At 34.0% G+C, this 19,561-nt stretch overlaps 1 protein-coding gene across 3 annotated transcripts in view; it reads right to left on the bottom strand.

The window, feature by feature from the left end:
* The window catches only part of LOC126368952 (homeobox protein unc-4-like), a 42,218-nt gene extending 22,868 nt beyond the window's left edge, over positions 1 to 19,350 (bottom strand). The window contains exon 1 of one of the 3 annotated variants that reach the window (XM_050013215.1): positions 18,954 to 19,350. In XM_050013215.1, coding sequence (XP_049869172.1) covers positions 18,954 to 19,167 — 214 coding nt within the window. In that variant the 5' untranslated portion in view covers positions 19,168 to 19,350. The remainder of the gene's footprint in view (positions 1 to 18,953) is intronic. The other 2 variants (XM_050013216.1, XM_050013214.1) reach the window with 2 other exon arrangements.
* Positions 19,351 to 19,561: the final 211 nt, after the last annotated feature.

The raw sequence follows: 19,561 nt of genomic DNA, 5'->3' as shown, positions 1-19,561 counted from the left end.
ATTATCCCTGTTTTTCACAGGAAGATTTGACAGGTCCGATTTTTTACTCAATTGAAAAACAAACACGCGAACAAACGTACAAACACACTTTTCAAATAAACGAAATAACCCTGACTATATCAAAATCCACTTGCATTTGTATAGCAGCTCTAGTTTTTATCTCAATTCCATACTCCACATTATCGCGCAGTCTCAAGGGGGCTATAACTCACCGCATTCACCATTCAAGAGAGGGTGAAATCTGCCTTGTTGTGCACAAATCTCGGCGAGTAAGCATAATGTGGTATTGTACAGATAGATTCGTAATAGGTACAGTAGGAAAATTTTATTTCAGTGTAAAATGATGGTTATCTCTATGTCTGTTTGTATCTTCCAGAAGTAGAGACCACGGGGGTTAAAAAGGCCACATCGAAACAATTCATCTAAAAAAGCAATATTGCTATTTGACATTTGTTTGCATTGCGCACTTACTTTGGGGATTTAAAAAGCCTACATTGAAGCAATATTGCAATTTGACATTTGCGTACTTATACAAAAATAAAGTGTAAGTAATGTCAACAAATGATACCCTCTAGGTCCCTAAAAATACCTAAGTAGTAGGTATTTTTAATCTAGTATCATAAAATGTCCCAGTTAAGATTCCATGCTCAACAAATAACCTAGTTGTAAAATATTGAATATGTATTTGTGTGTATAATATTGTACTATTCCCATCGTTTATATTTTAAGTTTTCTGTGTTTATGATTACTTTTTCCAGGCAAATTTTGCGCCGAATTTACCCACTTGTGTTTATCGTTTCCCAAGATACAGACTCGGCCTAGTTTGGGAAAATTTTCTAATAATAAACATTTTTTTTACTTCTGTATTGGTGGTCAATCTATACTTATAATAAATCTGTAGAGAGGTCAATTCTGTACATTAAATATTTTTTCAAAATAACTATCAGGGGGTGATAAGTGATCGATACTGATGCCAAAAATGCAATCAGTAAAATTTTTGTCTGTCTGTCTGTCTGTCTGTCTGTCTGTCTGTCTGTCTGTATGTTCCTTATAGAAACAAAAACTACTGGACGGATTTTAATGAAACTTGGTACAATTATTCTTCACACTCCTGGACAGGTCATAGTATACTTTTCATCACGCTACAATCAATAGGAGCAGAGTAGTGAAGGGAAATCCTTTTGTATGAAAAACCTAAACCACTCAAGTTAGACTTTTGAAATTTGGCATGCAGGTACCTTAGATAACGTAGAGGTGCACTAAGAAAGGAATTCCCGAAATTCCCACGGGAACGGGAATTAGCGGGAAAATCCTTTTGTATGAAAAATCTAAACCACTCAAGTTAGACTTTTGAAATTTGGCATGCAGGTACCTTAGATAACGTAGAGGTGCACTAAGAAAGGAATTCCCGAAATTCCTACGGGAACGGGAATTAGCGGAAAAATATTTTTGTATGAAAAATCTAAACCATTCAAGTTAGATGTTTGAAATTTGTCATGCAGGTACCTTAGATACCGTAGAGGTGTACTAAGAAAGGAATTCCCGAAATTCCCACGGGAACGGGAATTAGCGGGAAAATCCTTTTGTATGAAAAATCTAAACCACTCAAGTTAGACGTTTGAAATTTGGCATGCAGGTACCATAGGTACCGTAGAGGTGCACTAAGAAAGGAATTCCCAAAATTCTCACGGGAACGGGAATTAGCGGGAAATACCTTTTGTATGAAAAATCTAAACCACTCAAGTTAGACATTTGAAATTTAGCATGCAGATACCTTAGGTACCGTGGAGGTGCACTAAGAAAGGAATTCCCGAAATTCTCACGAGAACGGGAATTAGCGGGAAAATCCTTTTGTATGAAAAACTAAACCATTCAAGTTAGACGTTTGAAATTTGTCATGCAGGTACCTTAGGTACCGTGGAGGTGCACTAAGAAAGGAATTCCCGAAATTCCCACGGGAACGGGAATTAACGGGAAAATCCTTTTGTATGAAAAATCTAAACCATTCAAGTAAGATGTTTAAAATTTGGCACGCAGGTACCTTAGACACCGTAGAGGTGTACTAAGAAATGAATTCCCGAAATTCCCACGGGAACGGGAATTAGCGGGAAAATCCTTTTTTATGAAAAATCTAAACCACTCAAGTTAGACGTTTGAAATTTGGCATGCAGGTACTTTAGTAAACTTAAAGCTTAGTTGCAACAGAATATTACAAAATTCCCACGGGAACGGTAGTTAGCGGGAAAAAACATTTGTATGAAAAAATCAAATCTAAATAAAAGGAGAAACTGACTGACTCAGTGACTGACATATCAACGCATAGCCTGAACGGCTAAATGTAGGCATTTGAAATTTGGAAGGGACATAGCTTAGGTACCGTAGAGGTGCACTAAGAAAGGAATTCCCGGAATTCCCACGGGAACGGAAATTAGCGGGAAAATCCTTTTGTATGAAAAATCTAAACCGCTTAAGTTAGACGCTTGAAATTTGGCATGCAGGTACCTTAGTTAACTTAAACCTTAGTTGCAACAGGATATTGCAAAATTCCCACGGAAACGGGAGTTAGCGGGAAAAAAACATTTGTATGAAAAAATCGAAACCCCGTAAGATAGATGTTTTCAATTCAATTCAATTAAATTATTTATTGCATTCCATGTAGTACAATGGGGTGTTACATAGGCATAGGAACTAAAACATGGACCCTGTAGGGCACAGCAACGTTGAAGGGAAGAGAGGAAGTGTGTATTAAAATTAAAACTCAATGAACAATCAATTAAAAAAAAATCAATTCAATCAATTGATTCAATCTAGCATGCATGCATACCTTAGTAAATATAAAGTTTATTTTTGGCTGTATTTTGAAAAATGGGAGTTATTGGGAAAAAAATTGTATGAAAAAATCTAAACTGCATAAGTTAGATGCTTGAAATTTGATATGCACTCCCACACACACAAAGATCTCTCTCTTATATAACACGCCACGCGGACGAAGTCGCGGGCAAAAGCTAGTATTCCATAAGATTTCGTCTTAAAAATCTTTTAAAGGTAAATTACTTACCCACAATAAACAAGCTACTTTTATTCTAGGTAAAAAAATATGATCTTAATTTCTACCCGAAATGAATATAATTGAAAGGAGGCTTGAGTTTGAGGTTTTGGTGAAAACAATCACATCAGAACATGATTTTTCATAAAGTGCTTACGTGGGTTCACTTTTACGACAATATTAACATTATCAATCTACATTTTCCTAGAAAGGTACCTACAATAAGGAAGAGGTAAAAACTTGCCGGACAAGATAATTACTTAACTCATTAAAAACAATTACGCACTCAGGTATTCGTAAAAAACCTCCAAGTTCCTACTGCTCGCATAATTTATGTAGGTAACTGACTTGTGGAATTAGATAATTTTTATTACGATAACTCTTTGAAGCCTCCAATGGGAATGGTAACTCGTTTGTATGCGTCGCATTATATTATAAATCTTAAGAAAATATGAGGAGGTATATTATAAATGTTAAGAAAATATGAGCTATATCCCGCTTGGGGTAGTCTGACACACATCCAATACCAATTGGGATATAATCGTATAGGCGTCCTATGGGGTCTATATTAGAATCTATAATTGAAAATACTAGTAGCAGTAACTGTCAGTATTATTCAGAGGCGGAGGACAGGAGTCCTAGTACGGCTTTCAAATAGACTACTCTGGGCGCTATCCCACTCGCGTCAGACAGAGTACTGCGTGGCGGAAGGCAAGCAGGAATCCACTGCTCTATTTTTCCCTAAAACGTACCATGGGGGATGGCTGCATCAACAAGAGCGTGGCTCTTAAATTAGTAATGATGAATTCAAAATACTGAAATTGATCATACCTAATCATTTGAATCTACAATATATAAATATTTAAATTGAAAAGTATATCTTTAATATAAAAAATTAAATACGCATAAAGATTAAAAAAAACACGATTTTAATACACTTACTTACCTTTACAACGGCTCTCCTATGTTTGTCATAATGGTTTTTCATAAAAATTACATTATCAACAACAATTCATCTAATTTTTATTTCGTCTAATTTTGTTTGCATAATTTTGTTTTTGTTTGTTTTGTGTACATATATGGAACTTATAATCAAATTATGGGTTTTCTAGTTATGGTTAATAAAATTATGGATTTTTATAATTATGACAAGTAATGGTATACGATTTCATAATATACTTTCTAATCATTATGTGAATTGACTTTATGGCACTTGCCATAACAGACTTCTGTTATGGATTTTGAAAATAGGTGTTTTAGTTGTATGTAATATAAAGAACTCCCCGTCTTATGTTGTGTTATGTTTTTATATCCCAACTGAGGTAGTCAAAGGTACACCCATCGCATAGTAAACTAAGTATCCACACCTCACCGAGCTTTCTGGATAGGTGTTGAGCCGTATCGCTGTCTATAATGATCGAGGCAACTGTGTTAGTAAAAACTGTAGTTAAGATAAATTAATAATTAATTTATAACTATAAGATAGAAAAACAATGATTGTATTATTATTATATTATTCAAGTAATTCGTGGTAACTTATTGGCTCAACGACATAGCTTAAGATTTATTAAATTGTATATCTTGTTTTGTAACTGTTGGTTACCCAAATAAAATCTAAAATAAAAAAAATATTAATATAATAAATTCATTGGTGCAAAAGTCCGGTACCGGGGTTGTTACCCTCCCCGTTTAAGAAGCAAACCGATGGACCACAGGACCTCAAATCAAAAAAATCAAATCAAATCATTTATTTGCAGTAAATGTGGTGACATAATTAAATATTCATAATCAATTAAGTGCATCTATATATTACTGCATGAAATAATTATGAAGTTGGCAACTGATTACAACATGTGGAAGACAATCTATCGCGCCAGATCCCTTTGGGAGCAATAGATCAGTGTGGTATGTCTGTGACACCGGGTTGGAGGGTTATAAATATGCTTGAAGATATTTACTTCTTCGATGGAGTAATATGAGATTTGTCTATATGCTACTGATGTAATCTAACTTTTAGACAGCAAAGAAATTGATCTAAAGGGAATTGCTGTGTACTCCTATGTTGTATAGAAGATATAACTCTGGATATCTGGAAAAAATAATGATGAAAATGAAACGAAAATATCTAAGATCTGAAAGACTTTGTTTTTGTATGCACTTCCCTTTTGAATAACTTTTTATTACCATCTATGATTTTACACTTTATTTCAATAAATGTAAAACGTCAATACCGAAACAAAAATGAATAACGATGAAACGATGAATGAGGCATTAAAAAACCAAATGAATTGAGGTTCTTAAACTAGGCGGAGCCTATTTTACTTACTACCTTAGGAAAACCGTAAAAAAATGGGGTACAAGTAAGTTAGGTGCTTACCAAGCAAAAATGGTACCAATAACTAATAGGACACATAATTTAATAAAGCATCTTCTGTATCCCCGAAAGCGTAGGCAGTGGGTATAGTATAATATATAAAGTCATAAGCAATATCATGTACTTTATCATATACTTTAGAACCCTGTCGCACTATCGTATATACATGACATTTAATGAGACTTACGATTTAATTTGTCAAAAAAGTTGATGTGACATGGTTTCAAAGTATATACAATATACATATTAGTACTTATGACCGTACATCCACACCTCGCCAGCTATGCAAAGATTAGGAATTTGTACATAGGTATATTCATATTAAAAGAATATGTCGGGCGATCAAACTTCAAATAAACAAATCATTCTAATCATGTTTTCGAGCCAATTCGAGTACTTTTCCTTGCACCGCAATCTATTTTAACTGCCCTATTAACACTTACTAGCGGGACTCATAAATAACGATTTAATTGTTTATCAATAACAATACGGGGGGACATAATAATATGACATATCTCTTACAAAGGGTCCGCTATCATTGACGCAATGTTAGAAGATTTACTACAACCGTCTAGTAGAACAACTTGCCTTTATTGCTTCACTATCGCGAAGATAAAATGCCCTTCCTGGTTGCTAGATATGAAATAATTTCGAGATGGACGGCGTCTGTCACTTGTCTGTTTATAATGTTCATTTGTGAATGAAAATACGTGGTGTGTATGCGTTTACTTTGTTCAAGTTGTTTACGTACTTTTTGCAAGGATCTTTTCGCATTATGCCATTGTATGTTGTACCTAAAACTCATTATAATAATTATGTTATAGATAAAGTGACATGAGTTAAAGTTGTGATTTTTTAAATATAAACTAAGTAGGTAATAAAAAATGTGCATGTGTGTGTTAATTTTGCGAACAACATGAATTATTTTGTTTAGGTCAATGATATACCTTCATGGCCTATTTAATTTTATAATAGAATATAAATTGTTATAGTAAACATAAAAAATAGAATAAAAATAAAATAAAATACGTTACAAAAATATATCATTGACCTAAACAAAATAATTCATGTTGTTCGCAAAATTTTAAACTGATAACGTTGTAATAAACTCACGTTAGAGTCGAAAATCGATCTCATCATGATACATACATGGCACATTTTGTGAACTTTTTTATTAAGTACTTATTATAGGTAAACTTATAATTATTACCACTCTACTAAACAACTTTTAGCTAAATAATGTCACAAGATTCCGTCGAAGACGCATCCGCCTTAAACTGGCTAATCCCGCCAAAACAAACTTCAAATAGGTTGAATGGCGAGCCACCTTTGCCCCCTTTAAAACATAGCACGCATCCTCCGTAACGCGGGTTAATTTTATGCTACATTAATGCCACGGGGGCTGCCACTTTTTAATAGGGTTAGCTCCGTCCCCTACAGTGACTTCTCAGCAATATGTTATGGTCGGATTTATAGGATTAGCTGCTTGTTGTGGTAAGCTAAGCTAGAATGTAGGAAGAAATATAATAACAATCATTTCACATATGTTTTATTAATTGGCTTACAGATGCTTTGGAAAGAGTTTCAGTTGTTGGACAGGAAGAACGGTGCCAGAAAACCTATTTTTTTTTCAATTCGGACAAGACAATAATGTGCTTTACTTTATATACTTATCTTTAGGTTATGTACCTATATCAAAGTGAAGAAATATTTGATAGAGATAAACTTAGGTAGCGAATAACAGACTGTACAAGGTTTTTTATTGTTTGTAACGTGCTATGTAATGTTTTATCGACATGTAAGTAGCGACTGCATTGAAAAGTAGCATCGCGTCGATGGGAATATTTAATAGGGTTATTTTGGCCCCCTACTCTAGCTTCTAAGCAATATGTTATGGTAGGGTTTATAGGATTAACTCCTTGGTGATAAGCCGCCTTGATGTTAGGGACAGAGTGGTATGAGAAAAGATACTGTAGTCAGGACGATACTTAACATTGTAATTTGTCTCACTTTGGCACCCCTACTGGGTTACAAGTCATTTGTTACTGTTTAGATTTGCAGGATTAAATGCTTGTTGTGATAATATGGACTTATAAAATGTATAAGTACCTGGGAGGTTAAAAAGGCCACATCGAAACAATTCATCTAAAAAAGTAATATTGTAATTTGACATTTGCGCATATAAAAGTAAGTGCACAATGCAAACAAATGTCGAATAGCAATATATTGTTTCTTAAGGTTCATCATATCCATCTTTGGACTTCGTATCAACAGTGGCTGCAAGTTGTCTTTAATTACTTGTGGCTCTGCCCACCCCATTAGGGATTACGGACGTGAGTTTATGTATGTATGTATGTATGTATATAGGTGAATTGATTTGATTGATGTATTCTTGTTAGGCTTAACAAATATCTTAACTCGTGTAATTTTATTAGTAATTATTAAAAATAAATGATAAAGTTGATTTTAAACAGAAGCAATGGAAGAAATGGAGTGACTGTTTTTTAAAGTCAATGGGCGTTGGCAGTGCAATAGGCCTCATATTATCTGTTATTAGTAAAGGAATTTGAACGCTCTAAATATAAATATAAACGACAGTTTGTATTTTTTTCTTTATATGCTTCTTTATATTTATGGAGGTCATTAGCTCTCGAGAGTCTTCTGTACCATTATTTAAAAAAAAACGATCTACTTAATCTGAAAAATAATGATTTTGGTACTTTATTAAGTATACTCATTATTTCTTATGACTAATCGCTTGATTAAGATTCCTACATAAGCTTTACAAGGAAAACTAAATTGACCTGCATCTGCTCTGCTAAGTATTGACACCATCAATAGACCGGTAGGAGTTGCCTAATGCACTGTTATTCAAACAATTGTTGTCGTTGTGGTAGTCACAAGTTGTAAGTACTTACAGCAATAAAAGCTCATTAAGTCTACGACCTAGAAGGACGTACATTGACCAAATTGGAGATATCCTTAGAAAAGGTTTAGTACGATCTACTCTGAACCGGCGTTCGTGTATGAAACAATTGATGAATGTGGAGGAAGCAAGAGAAGTGTGTCAGGATGGAAGCAAATTCCACAGTCTCTGCTTACCCCGGTGGGAAGTGAGTTTATGTATGTAAGTCTCCGGTGGAGCAAAACCGTGGTTTTAACGTCACATTTACGAATATTTTGCACTAGGTAATAGCGCTGTAGTACAACTACTATTATCAACAGTATATAACAAAATAGTCACGAACTGCTGAATAGGTAACTAGCTGTATCCGGTACAAAGAGGTATGTTGACGAACAAACAATACAACAATCTATTACAAATTTTTTTTTTACATTATTCACATTCGCTTGTCACACAGAGGCGTGAAATTACTTATTTGTTTTTTTGCCACCAAAAAAACGTGGGTGTCATTTTTTTACTCTGTCCCACGCAAAAAAAGAATAATTTATTCATAATGAATCAATTCAAAGAGTTTTTAATATTCATGAAAGTATAATCGATTCGCCTCATATAGAGAGAAAACAATAGAAGACTGGAATGGCTGTCGTTAGATTTAGATTAATTTATGCTTCGCACGGCATGATCGTTTCAGATGGAAGAATTTAATTCAATAATACGTGATTGTTCTCAGAAATATATTGAATATTTAACTACTTATTTATATGTTATATGAACAATAGGTTATTTAATTATTTATAAATTAGCATTTTTTCCGTTACCAATGTCAATGTGTCAACTTTAGCTCAACATGACGAAAAGTTCTTATTTTATTATAAGTGTAGAGTTATATTTATAATTGAAACAACAAAATAAAACGCATGTTATTAAATTTTTGCGCCGTTTTTGCTGGTCAGTAAGATACTTCTTGTGAAGTAGAAATGGTTTCATTATCCGAAAGATATTTTATGATCCCTTGAAGGTCTGATAATAGTTATTAATTCTTCTTTGAAGCTTGATTTCTCAACGACCTATAGAGAATTACCCTATTAGCCGTGTAAGGGTATCTTTGTATTCCCAATCCATTGGATACATGTGATCACCACTCGTGGGACCTATTGCCGCCAACCGGTAAACCGCCAACTACAGCCCATATTGGTGTGAAATCACTCTACTCTCCCGTGACCAATACTGAAGGGTGAAAGATCTTAATAACAAATATAATATGAACTATCCGGATTGTTCAAACATGTTTTAATCCAACTGGGTTTGTTATGAGCGATCACAGCAAAAGAAGGAAAATTAAAAATATTGATTCAATAACTCTAAAAAAATATAGCAGTATTTCTGAAACATTTGTTATGCAGCTGCATAAAGGGTACCTCACCTGGATGTGCAATCAATTTGTGGCCGAAAACCGAATGTCGAAGAATTTCCTGCTGGTGGCGCAAGCGCAACCAAGATGTTCTAGTGAGATAAGGCCCTTAAAGGCGTTGCAGAAATGGCTAAAAGTTATCTATTATAATATGCACTCGCAACATTAATTCAGACGTATCAGATTAATACTACTCTGTCAGAGGTCAACTTTAACTGGGGTTAGATATGAAAAAGTAAATAGTAAAAAAGCGCATCGAATTTGACAAATGCGTGTTTTGGGGCACGCGACGCGCCATTCGTCGCGGCGCGTATGCGCTTGTGCAGAGAACAATCAAACTTTAATGGACTTTAACATGTTTGCTTAGTGCTACGACAAACATTGATGGTGATGATTTGACAAGCTTCTATTTACATTCTTGAGAAATGTCCATATTCTTACAAAATCAACCTCGTCTATTCTGTCTGTAGTATCACTTGTACGTAGATGAAATGAATATTTCGAGACATAGTTTAAAAGTAATACTTACTAAGTACTTAACAAAATATATAATTGTTATGTCCTTTTGGTGTTTTCAGATAAATTAGTAGTTCGTAGGTTACCTGAATTATTTTTTACTTTACTCTGTCTACTTTGTTATTTTATGAAAATTGCATATATTAAACGAGACCAAAACTTGAATACCTGACCACAGTAATAATACCCAATACCCAATGAATTCGATACTGACCAACCCAACAGGGAATTGAACCCTTATTAAACAACAGCTGTGCAGGAGTCCTTGAAATCTTTTGGTTATTTTTAGACCCCCAGACCCCTCGTAGGACGGGAAATGAACCCTGAAATTGGCCCCCGCCCAGCCCGGGCCACCTTGCGGGGACAAGCTTAATAGGCCCTATTACGGCTACTCGCCTTTTGTCACTTGCTTCGCGTAATCACTTTTTTTAACTAACTCTGAGACTAGTGGGAAATTCGTTTCATGGTTTACGAGGTTTCTTTATGAGTGTAAGATTTGGGTTGTAGTTTGGCTTAAGTTTTGGATTTGAGCTAATGTGAAAAAATATACTTTTATATTAACTTTAATTCAAAAGATTCATAATATAGTGTAGCTATTTACACAATTTATTTTTTTTTTTGAATTATGAATTGTAATACTTAAGTAAAAAAAACATTCCAAATACAATTAACAGCTAATAAGTATTAGCTGGCGTATAACAATTGATATACAAAAATACTAAGTTACAAATAGTAAACTATTATCCAAAAAATGAAATCCTCTAACGATTTTTAACCCTCTAAATAAGTAGACTGTGAAGGCATGAATTTTGCTCATTCCCAGTTGGCTCCCTCCGTGGCACCCTTTGCCTTTATTGATGTACTTTTGACTGGTCGTGATTTCTGTTTATAAGGCCATTTAGCTTTGTTATTATAGTAGGCGTTTGTTTTGTTCCAATAAAACTGTTTGTATCGCGTTTTTTATGGCCCACTGTTGTAACTCCATTGTGCAGTCACGAAATACTTTGCTAAGATTCAAATACTTAAAGTTTTTTATTTTTTTGTGAGAAGTGATTGTTCTATTGCTTTTTTAGCTGTGGTAAAAAGAAGTGATTTTTAAATTTATAATATTATAAACTACATATACCTATGACCTACTATTACTTTTATTATAGAGCACCGTTTTAGCCTTGCTCGGTATATGTATATAAAGAAATAGGTATTTTTTTATTTTTTTTATTGATATTTGGTAAGATATTAAGTGAATTGCCGTGTAGCTGTATTTTTTATAAAACCGAGAGAATTTAATATCTACCAAACTATTTTAAACTAAAATGTTTAAGTCATCACTGATTTACTTTTAAAAGTACTTCGAAACAACACAACACGAAAAGCAAATCCAAACAGTTTCCGCTTTTCCAAATTCGAATTCCAGTGGGCCGTTTGAATAAAGAATTGATTAGCGACGCTCCAAATGCTCGCACTAGGTACAGAGTAAAAACAAAAAAGTAAAACAGTGTAAAAGGCGATTGTTTTTATTCATCCAATTCTCGTAACAAGAACAAACATTTTAACTGTCAACCAACTTTCTCAGGAAATGAAATAATCAGAGGAGAAATTTCGGATTACTTAAACAAGTATCTAATTAGTTTATACAGTTTCATTTCTTGTAAGGCAAAATAAATGTTAGAAATACTATGCCAATTAAATGCTTTTAGAGGCTTGAAAACATCCTTAATTAAGCGAAAAAAAAATCGCTCTACCTTTTAAAAATCTTTAATTAAATTATTGTACTTAAGTATTTATTTTTATTGTCTTATGATATTTATTTAAGGACTCAAATATGTTTAAGTAATTTGGATACTAACGACTAACAGTATTTCAAACTGAATAACTGTTCAGAATGTTTTTGCCGTCGGCAACTTACACCAGAGAAACTATCTATAAAAATTGTTTATTGTATATACAATCGCCCTTATAGAATATATACACTAGATACATTTATATTTATTTATACCTATAGGTATTTTTTTTTATTATAAGGAATTGTAAATACTTATTTCTTATTGTTTTAATGCCAATGAACGGATGTGAAATTATGACGGTGTTTTTATATAAACATGTAATAAATAAAATTGTTAACAGCAAAATAATATAATAAAGAGGACCAACTATTTCTTAAGAAATTAATGATAGTGTTGTTAAGTATTAAAACTAAAAATTTTGTCTGTCCGTTCTGCTACCCAATAATATTGTAATATCTGTAATTATTGGGTATTAAAGTATTAATGAAAATAATGTAAAAATATCGTCTGACATTTTGTTAATTCACTGAAGTATTTTGTAATGCGCACGACATTTACTTACTTTTTAATTTCAAAATTTTATTTATGATTATTACTTATGTCTTAAAGTAATTATTTAAATGTATTGTTTAAAAACTGACGAAAAATCTGCTATTTTCCCTAAAGCCTGCTAGGTAGATTACTCCTTAATAACACAACAAATAAACTTTGTATGCAAAGACACAGCCGATAGCTTGTATCACAATAATTGCTCACCGTTTGAACTATAATACCACGGTAGGTATCGGTCATATCATTACACGAACGGTCGGCCATAATGATGTACTATTGGCTCATTGTTATGACCGATTGATAAACCAGCTACATGTAAACACGCGAATTAATCAATGAGTGATTTAATTAGCACAACGGTTATTAAATTACGCATAAATTGTATGAAAATCACACATCAATAAGATACAAGTTAAAAATAATACAAAAACTAATTTAAGAAATATTTATAATGCCTTCATTTTTATTAATGCCCAAAGATAATTAATGAAACACTTCGTACCGGTTCATTAGGGACCATCTCATTATACAGAGTATTGTATGATGAAAATAAATCATCCCAAAAAATTCCATCTACATAAATACAAAAAGGCTATTGATATTTCTATTAGATCGTGATAAAAAAACACAATGATACACAAAGCGGCGGGGCTATGCGTCATCTACAAAACATTTAACATCCTAATTTCGTGGGTAACACCTCAGCGCTAGTGCCGACAAAAGGCTCGATAAAAGACTCGATAAAGTAGTCGATAAAAATCTGGGTATCGACATCGCGGGCGCAGCGGGCGGCCCGGCCGCGCCACTAATAACTTACATCGGGATTACTCTCGTTAGCCTCTTCGCACCTTGCCCGACGTTTATTTTTTATTAATACAAAATTTATTCAAACGAGATCCGAGAATATTTCGGGCGTTAATAATATTAAAGCAATAAGTTACGGGGATAAGTGTATCGGACGCGACAACGAATGAAAAGACATTATTTATTAGATTATTTAGACATCTTACATGTTGCCGGGTGTCGATTTAAATACATCGAGTCATGCCACGGCCGTTAAACACGTAATTCACTAATACAATGCATTACACGTCGTACTTATACATAGTGTAGATAAGATAATAATGTTAAACAAATTAAGTATATATAAGACAAAAGCGAAAGATAAATTGTCTTATAGAGTATTTGAAATGGTCTTGGATTCTCGACAACTCTACATTTTGACAAGAGCTCAATCTTGTTAATCTTACCTATTAATAGCATACGTTATATAAGCTTTATATTATGTTGTTGTAAATAATAACAATCTAAAAGCATTTTCTACTGATCTAGAGTAACATTAAGAAACCGTCCAACACGATTACAGATTAGCACAGCCTGCGCCTTTAGTAAAAACTAACTGATTTTGACAGATCAATGAAATAGTAACACTTAGCGATTTGACAAATCGAGGAAATAAATGTTTATCAATCATGTTGATTTAGCAATTCAGTATCGTTAGGTTTGTCCGAAAGGAGTATTTAATATTAGGACCAGGGGTTAGCCAAGTTGGAAAAGATTATGACAATCGCAAAAAGACATAAGGTGACATATATTTTTGTCACTGTTACTATCTATTATCACAATCGTTTGCAAATTGGCTAAGGTCCTTGGTTGATTAAAGGAATGCGTCTGCAATGCAAAAGGTGCTTCAATTTCACGTTTGGATCACAGGTATTTAATTGATGCTTGGTTTTTAGGATTAGTGCTCGATTAGTGTCAAGATTTTGTTTCTTTTTTCATTTTCTTATATTTATAAAAATGGTGTTACAACTTGCTGTAGTATTGCTCTCATTATTAAGACAATGATCTATTACTTTTCAGTTATGCACTATGGTTATGGTAACTATGCCTTTGGTGCCAAATATTTGGCATTAAGAAATAAAAATAAATACTTTGAATAGGTTCACTCCGTATTACACGGCGAGGAATGGGTGTATTGTATATACTACCTCTTAGGTAATACAGGTGTGATACTTTGTTATGGTACATTATTTGATATAAGTACTTTGATAGCTTTTTCTGTAAAACGAAGACACTAGGTATATGAACACTACGGCCGCTTAGCTAGCGAATTCTTTAGAGCACCGAAAACAATAAAACTTACACATTCATTTTATGACTTTATCTTACAAAGGGTCGCATATAAGGGGAACACAGTTAAATGTAAATAATGACGTACTCAGATGTAGGTATCACATTTGTAAAGAATAATAAATTAGTAATAAGGGCAATATTACTATTAATAATGATACCAGACAAGAAAAATACCTAATTGGAATTTGATTTATGGCTTAATTATCTATAAGAAATATTATTTTACATAAATAAAATTAGTATCTATGTCTGAAACCGATATTATGTAATATTTTTATTTACTTAAATTTAAGTTGTATCGAGTAGACAAATTGCGATCAGAACTACTTTGGTACGTCTTGTATTATTTTTCGTTCATTTTAGTTTATAAACTCTTTATAAGCAAAAGCATTAAGTATTATGCTTACTTTAGTTAAAATTTAACCACTATGTAACCTTTATAAAAAAATCATAAAAAAGAGATTATATTTCGTAGCTTCATTCTTCAGTTATGATACAAGGTAGTCCCTTTAACCTACAGGCAACATCACATAAACAGCCTATATACGTCCCACTGCTGGGCACAGGCCTCCCCTCAATCAACCGGAGGGGATATGGAGCATACTCCACCACGCTGCTCCACTGCGGGTTGGTGGAGGTGTTTTTACGGCTAATAGCCGGGACCAACGGCTTAACGTGCCCTCCGAAGCACGGAATCATCTTACTTTTTTCGGACAATCAGGTGATTCAAGCCTGAAAAGTCCTTACCAAACAAAGGACAGTCTCACAAAGTGATTTCGACAATGTCCCCATCGGGAATCGAACCCGGACCTCCAGATCGTGAGCCTAACGCTCTAACCACTAGACCACGGAGGCTGTCAGGCAACATCGCACGATGTTATTGTTTTATTATTTATTTTTTATTGTTTCATCGTATTGATTTATATTATATCTTCGAATGAAGCGACTCATTTAATAATGATCGAACTTCACTTAGAAGTTCGTTTGATCATCTATTTTAAATAACACCAATTCGGCTTCATACAAAAGACATCAACGATCACCACACTCTACATTTATGTATGAGCTACATCTAAATTATTTCTCTTTCTGTTCAACTTTTTGTGTCATACATACATAATACATACGATCACGCCTATTTCCTGTTGGAGTAGGCAGACAGATGCAATTCTATTTAGTATGATCCTAAAACATTATTTTTGCTCAGAAAATAATCAAATAAATAAAAATAAAACTAAAATATTGATTGATGAGCTTTGCGATGGCTAATGAGGACTCACAAATTACTTATAACAACATTATCACCACATAAATTATCACTTAATATAGTTTTTATTGTTTTTTAAAATACAGTTTCAAATAACAAAAAGTCAAATAATCCAACTTAAAATTACTTAACCTAGAACCCACTCCGTGTCAAACCTGGCCTAATAACTACAACTTTATGTATAATTTTGTATGAAACTAAAATAATAATTTCATACAAAATTGAAAACTCTGTCAGCGCGTAAGATGTGGAAGAATTTGGTTTATTTTCAGATTTTTTTGAAAGAAAGAAAGAAAGAAAGAAAAATCATTTATTCATTCATTTATTTATTTTTCACTTATTATTGTTCAATACATACATTCATAAACTCACGACTACTTGCCACCTGGGTAAGTAGAGACTCCACATCTTCCTCCACATATTGCACAATACCTATGAGAAATAATCTATAGCTATTACTTAGTATTTAGAGTAAGACATTACATATAAACAGACTCAAGGAAAGCTTGTATCAGGAATTAAAATAAAATATAATCATAGACAGGTTTAAAAAATAAATTTAAAAATGAAAGATGTTTGCAACCAGAGGACGGCGGTGAAGAAAAAGAAAAAAAATGTATTTTAAACTTTTTTTAAGTTATTAAAAAAGACATACGTACCTGTAATTACAAGAAATACTTACCCATATTATGTTAAAAGTTACAAGGTACAATTTAAAATATAAGTTGTTACAATTATAGTTTTTATCTTTTTCTTTTTCTATAGATGACAATTATAGGTACCTACCTAAATTCTTATGTCGTACAATAAACGTAATAATGTGCAAACGATTACAAGTTAAAATGTATTTTGTTACAATTGCAATTGTCATCTTTGTAACAACGGATCATTACACAGATGACAATAATAGGTAAGTATTTAAGTTGTCGTGATGGTAATTGTTTTGACAATTAAATTACTAAAAGTGTCTTCTTGGTGAAACCTATATTAATGGCGTGTGAAAGTTAACAAATGTAAAATAAAACATACTATGGATGACACTTGCAAGTTGTAGTACCTATATTATACAGAACAAGTTGTAATAGTCATCTCCGGTGCGGAGGTTGTAATTGTTTTGACACAAAAATTACACACAGTGAAGTAAAAGATATAAAACAACACAACAACAAAAAAAAAGTATAAAATTAATAAAAAATGTAAATATAACTGTATCATTACTAGAACTTCTAAGTAGTATTGTAATCGATGTGCGATTGTTCAGATGATACCTACCTATTTTGTTATAAACAATTTCATAAACACTACACACACTATTTCCAGAAAAGATTTTTCATGAGTACATTTCTCATGTTTACATTGTTAGGCTACCAATACCATAAAATTCACAGAAATGCAAAACGTACCTATATAAAAAGAAGAAAAGAAGCTTTTTGAAAATCAATATTAAAAGCATGAGTAACTGGTGTAATTTATAAATTCTGCATTGACATTGAAAGTATAAATAGAAACCCTAAATAAAGGTAAAACTATGGTTTTACCTTGATTTTTTTGCATATCGTTGGTTGGTAGGTATAAGTTGACTAACAATAAAAAACTGTTAACAAGAGATAAACAATTACGATTTGCTTTTTTGTTATCCTGTTAATTGTTATTTTGGCAACTGACTTTTTATCTCTTTTGGTTTAGGGTTACTAACAAGTTGGATAAATAAATGCCGTATTGTCACTAATGGTACTACACAACAGTATTTTAAAAAGTGGATACCTACATTAATACAAATACATAATTCATCATCGTCATCATCAGCCCATTAACGTCCCCACTGCTGGGACACGGGCCTTCCCTATGGATGGATAGGGAGATCGGGCCTTAAACCATTACGCGGGCCCGCAGCCGGGACCAACGGCTTAACGTGCCTTCCAAAGCACGGAGGAGCTCGAGATGAAAACTTTTTTTTGTGGTCACCCATCCTATGACCGGCCTTTGCGAAAGTTGCTTAACTTCAACAATTGCAGACCGAGCGCGTTTACTGCTGCGCCACCGAGCTCCTCATATAAGTTATTAATTTGTCTGAAGTGCAAATTGGTTATAGACGGCGCGTGGCTATACGGTTTTGCTCTCACAGTAAGCTCGGTGAAGCATGAGTACTTAGATCATCTTGTGATGGGTGTACCTCTCAGTAGCCCAATCGGGAATGAACAATAAAAAGATAATGAAAAAATATATAGTCGTGAGTTTACGTTATGTTCATTACAGGCACATTACATTCTGTTACTTTTTGTAGTTAATATAAAGTTCATAAGGATTAGGTATATTATATAAGAATATTTTAGGTAACACCTATAAGTGTCTTCCGATTAATAAGTAACGTTGGGTAACTAATTTAGTTATTCTACGTTCTATTAGGCGCATTTAATAGTTTGCTATAATTTACGGTATGGGCAGTTTTGTCTTTTGTGCAATAAATAATATTCATAATATAGTTTGCGGTAAGCAATAGTAATTTCTGACACCATTCAAAACGAGTAGTTTTTATGCAATTACGTTTGATCTACTGTAATCACTTTACTATGTTAATGTATATTATATTATTTACTGTAGATTAGAATGTTAAACTTGTATATTTTAGTTTGGTTTATTGCCAAGAAAGGCAGCTTTTTAACACAGTTTGCCGTTTTAGTTACATCAAAACAAGTTGATAGATTTCAACACAGGCATTGAAACTATAGGAATGTTCTGCTAGCGTTTTGTGCTTACAGAATAGGTATCCTACTCATTGCCTTATTTCGTTCATAATGGAGATAAATTTTAACTATTCCCTTGCGAACAAATAATGTTGTTTAAATTACAGTTTTCTATTCGACGGCCTTATGATTATAAAGGCGATCCAATAGTAACCTAAGATAGTCAGTGGTGAACAAAAAACTATGGTAGAGTGTATAGCGAATTAAGGGGACAGTACCTTTACTGCTGCCTCCATCTTCGTTGGAGTCCTCGCTGGGCGGGCCGTGAGGCGCGCGCGCCGGCATCGGATGAGGCAGGCGCGGACGCGCGAGGAACGGCGGCGGCACCCCGAAGAACGGCAGGAACGGCGGCCACGATGGGCGCGGGGCCAGCTGCGCCGCCGCCGCCGCGTACAGCTGCAGCGGCGCCGGCAGGCCGCCCTCCAGCACCATCCTCCCCTCCTGCACTGATATCTTGCCGGCACTATACTCCCCCACACATTACAAACACTCTCTACTACGCTCCTGCTACGGCGGACTACGCTCTACTACGGCGCTACGACAACGGTACCCGCGTGCGATGCTACGGCGTGCGCGAGCGCGTCTCGCGCGGCACTGGCATGGCGCGCGCCGGGGCGGGGCCTCTCCCCTCCTACACCCCCTACTCTACCTCGACTACGGTAAATTAATTCCCCGCCCCCTTCATATTATAGATTTATTCCTCAAAATTCGACTGCTAAACGATGTTATACCTTATGCCGCGACGTTATAGATCGCTTTCGGATGGGGGTCATAAATTAAGGTGGCGTTGCATTGAATTGGAACGGCGTAAGTAGAGTTTTTCGTT

Source organism: Pectinophora gossypiella, chromosome 8, assembly GCF_024362695.1.
Source record: "Pectinophora gossypiella chromosome 8, ilPecGoss1.1, whole genome shotgun sequence".
Classification (NCBI taxonomy): Eukaryota; Metazoa; Arthropoda; class Insecta; order Lepidoptera; family Gelechiidae; genus Pectinophora; species Pectinophora gossypiella.
This window is presented reverse-complemented; position numbering and strand designations above follow the sequence as displayed.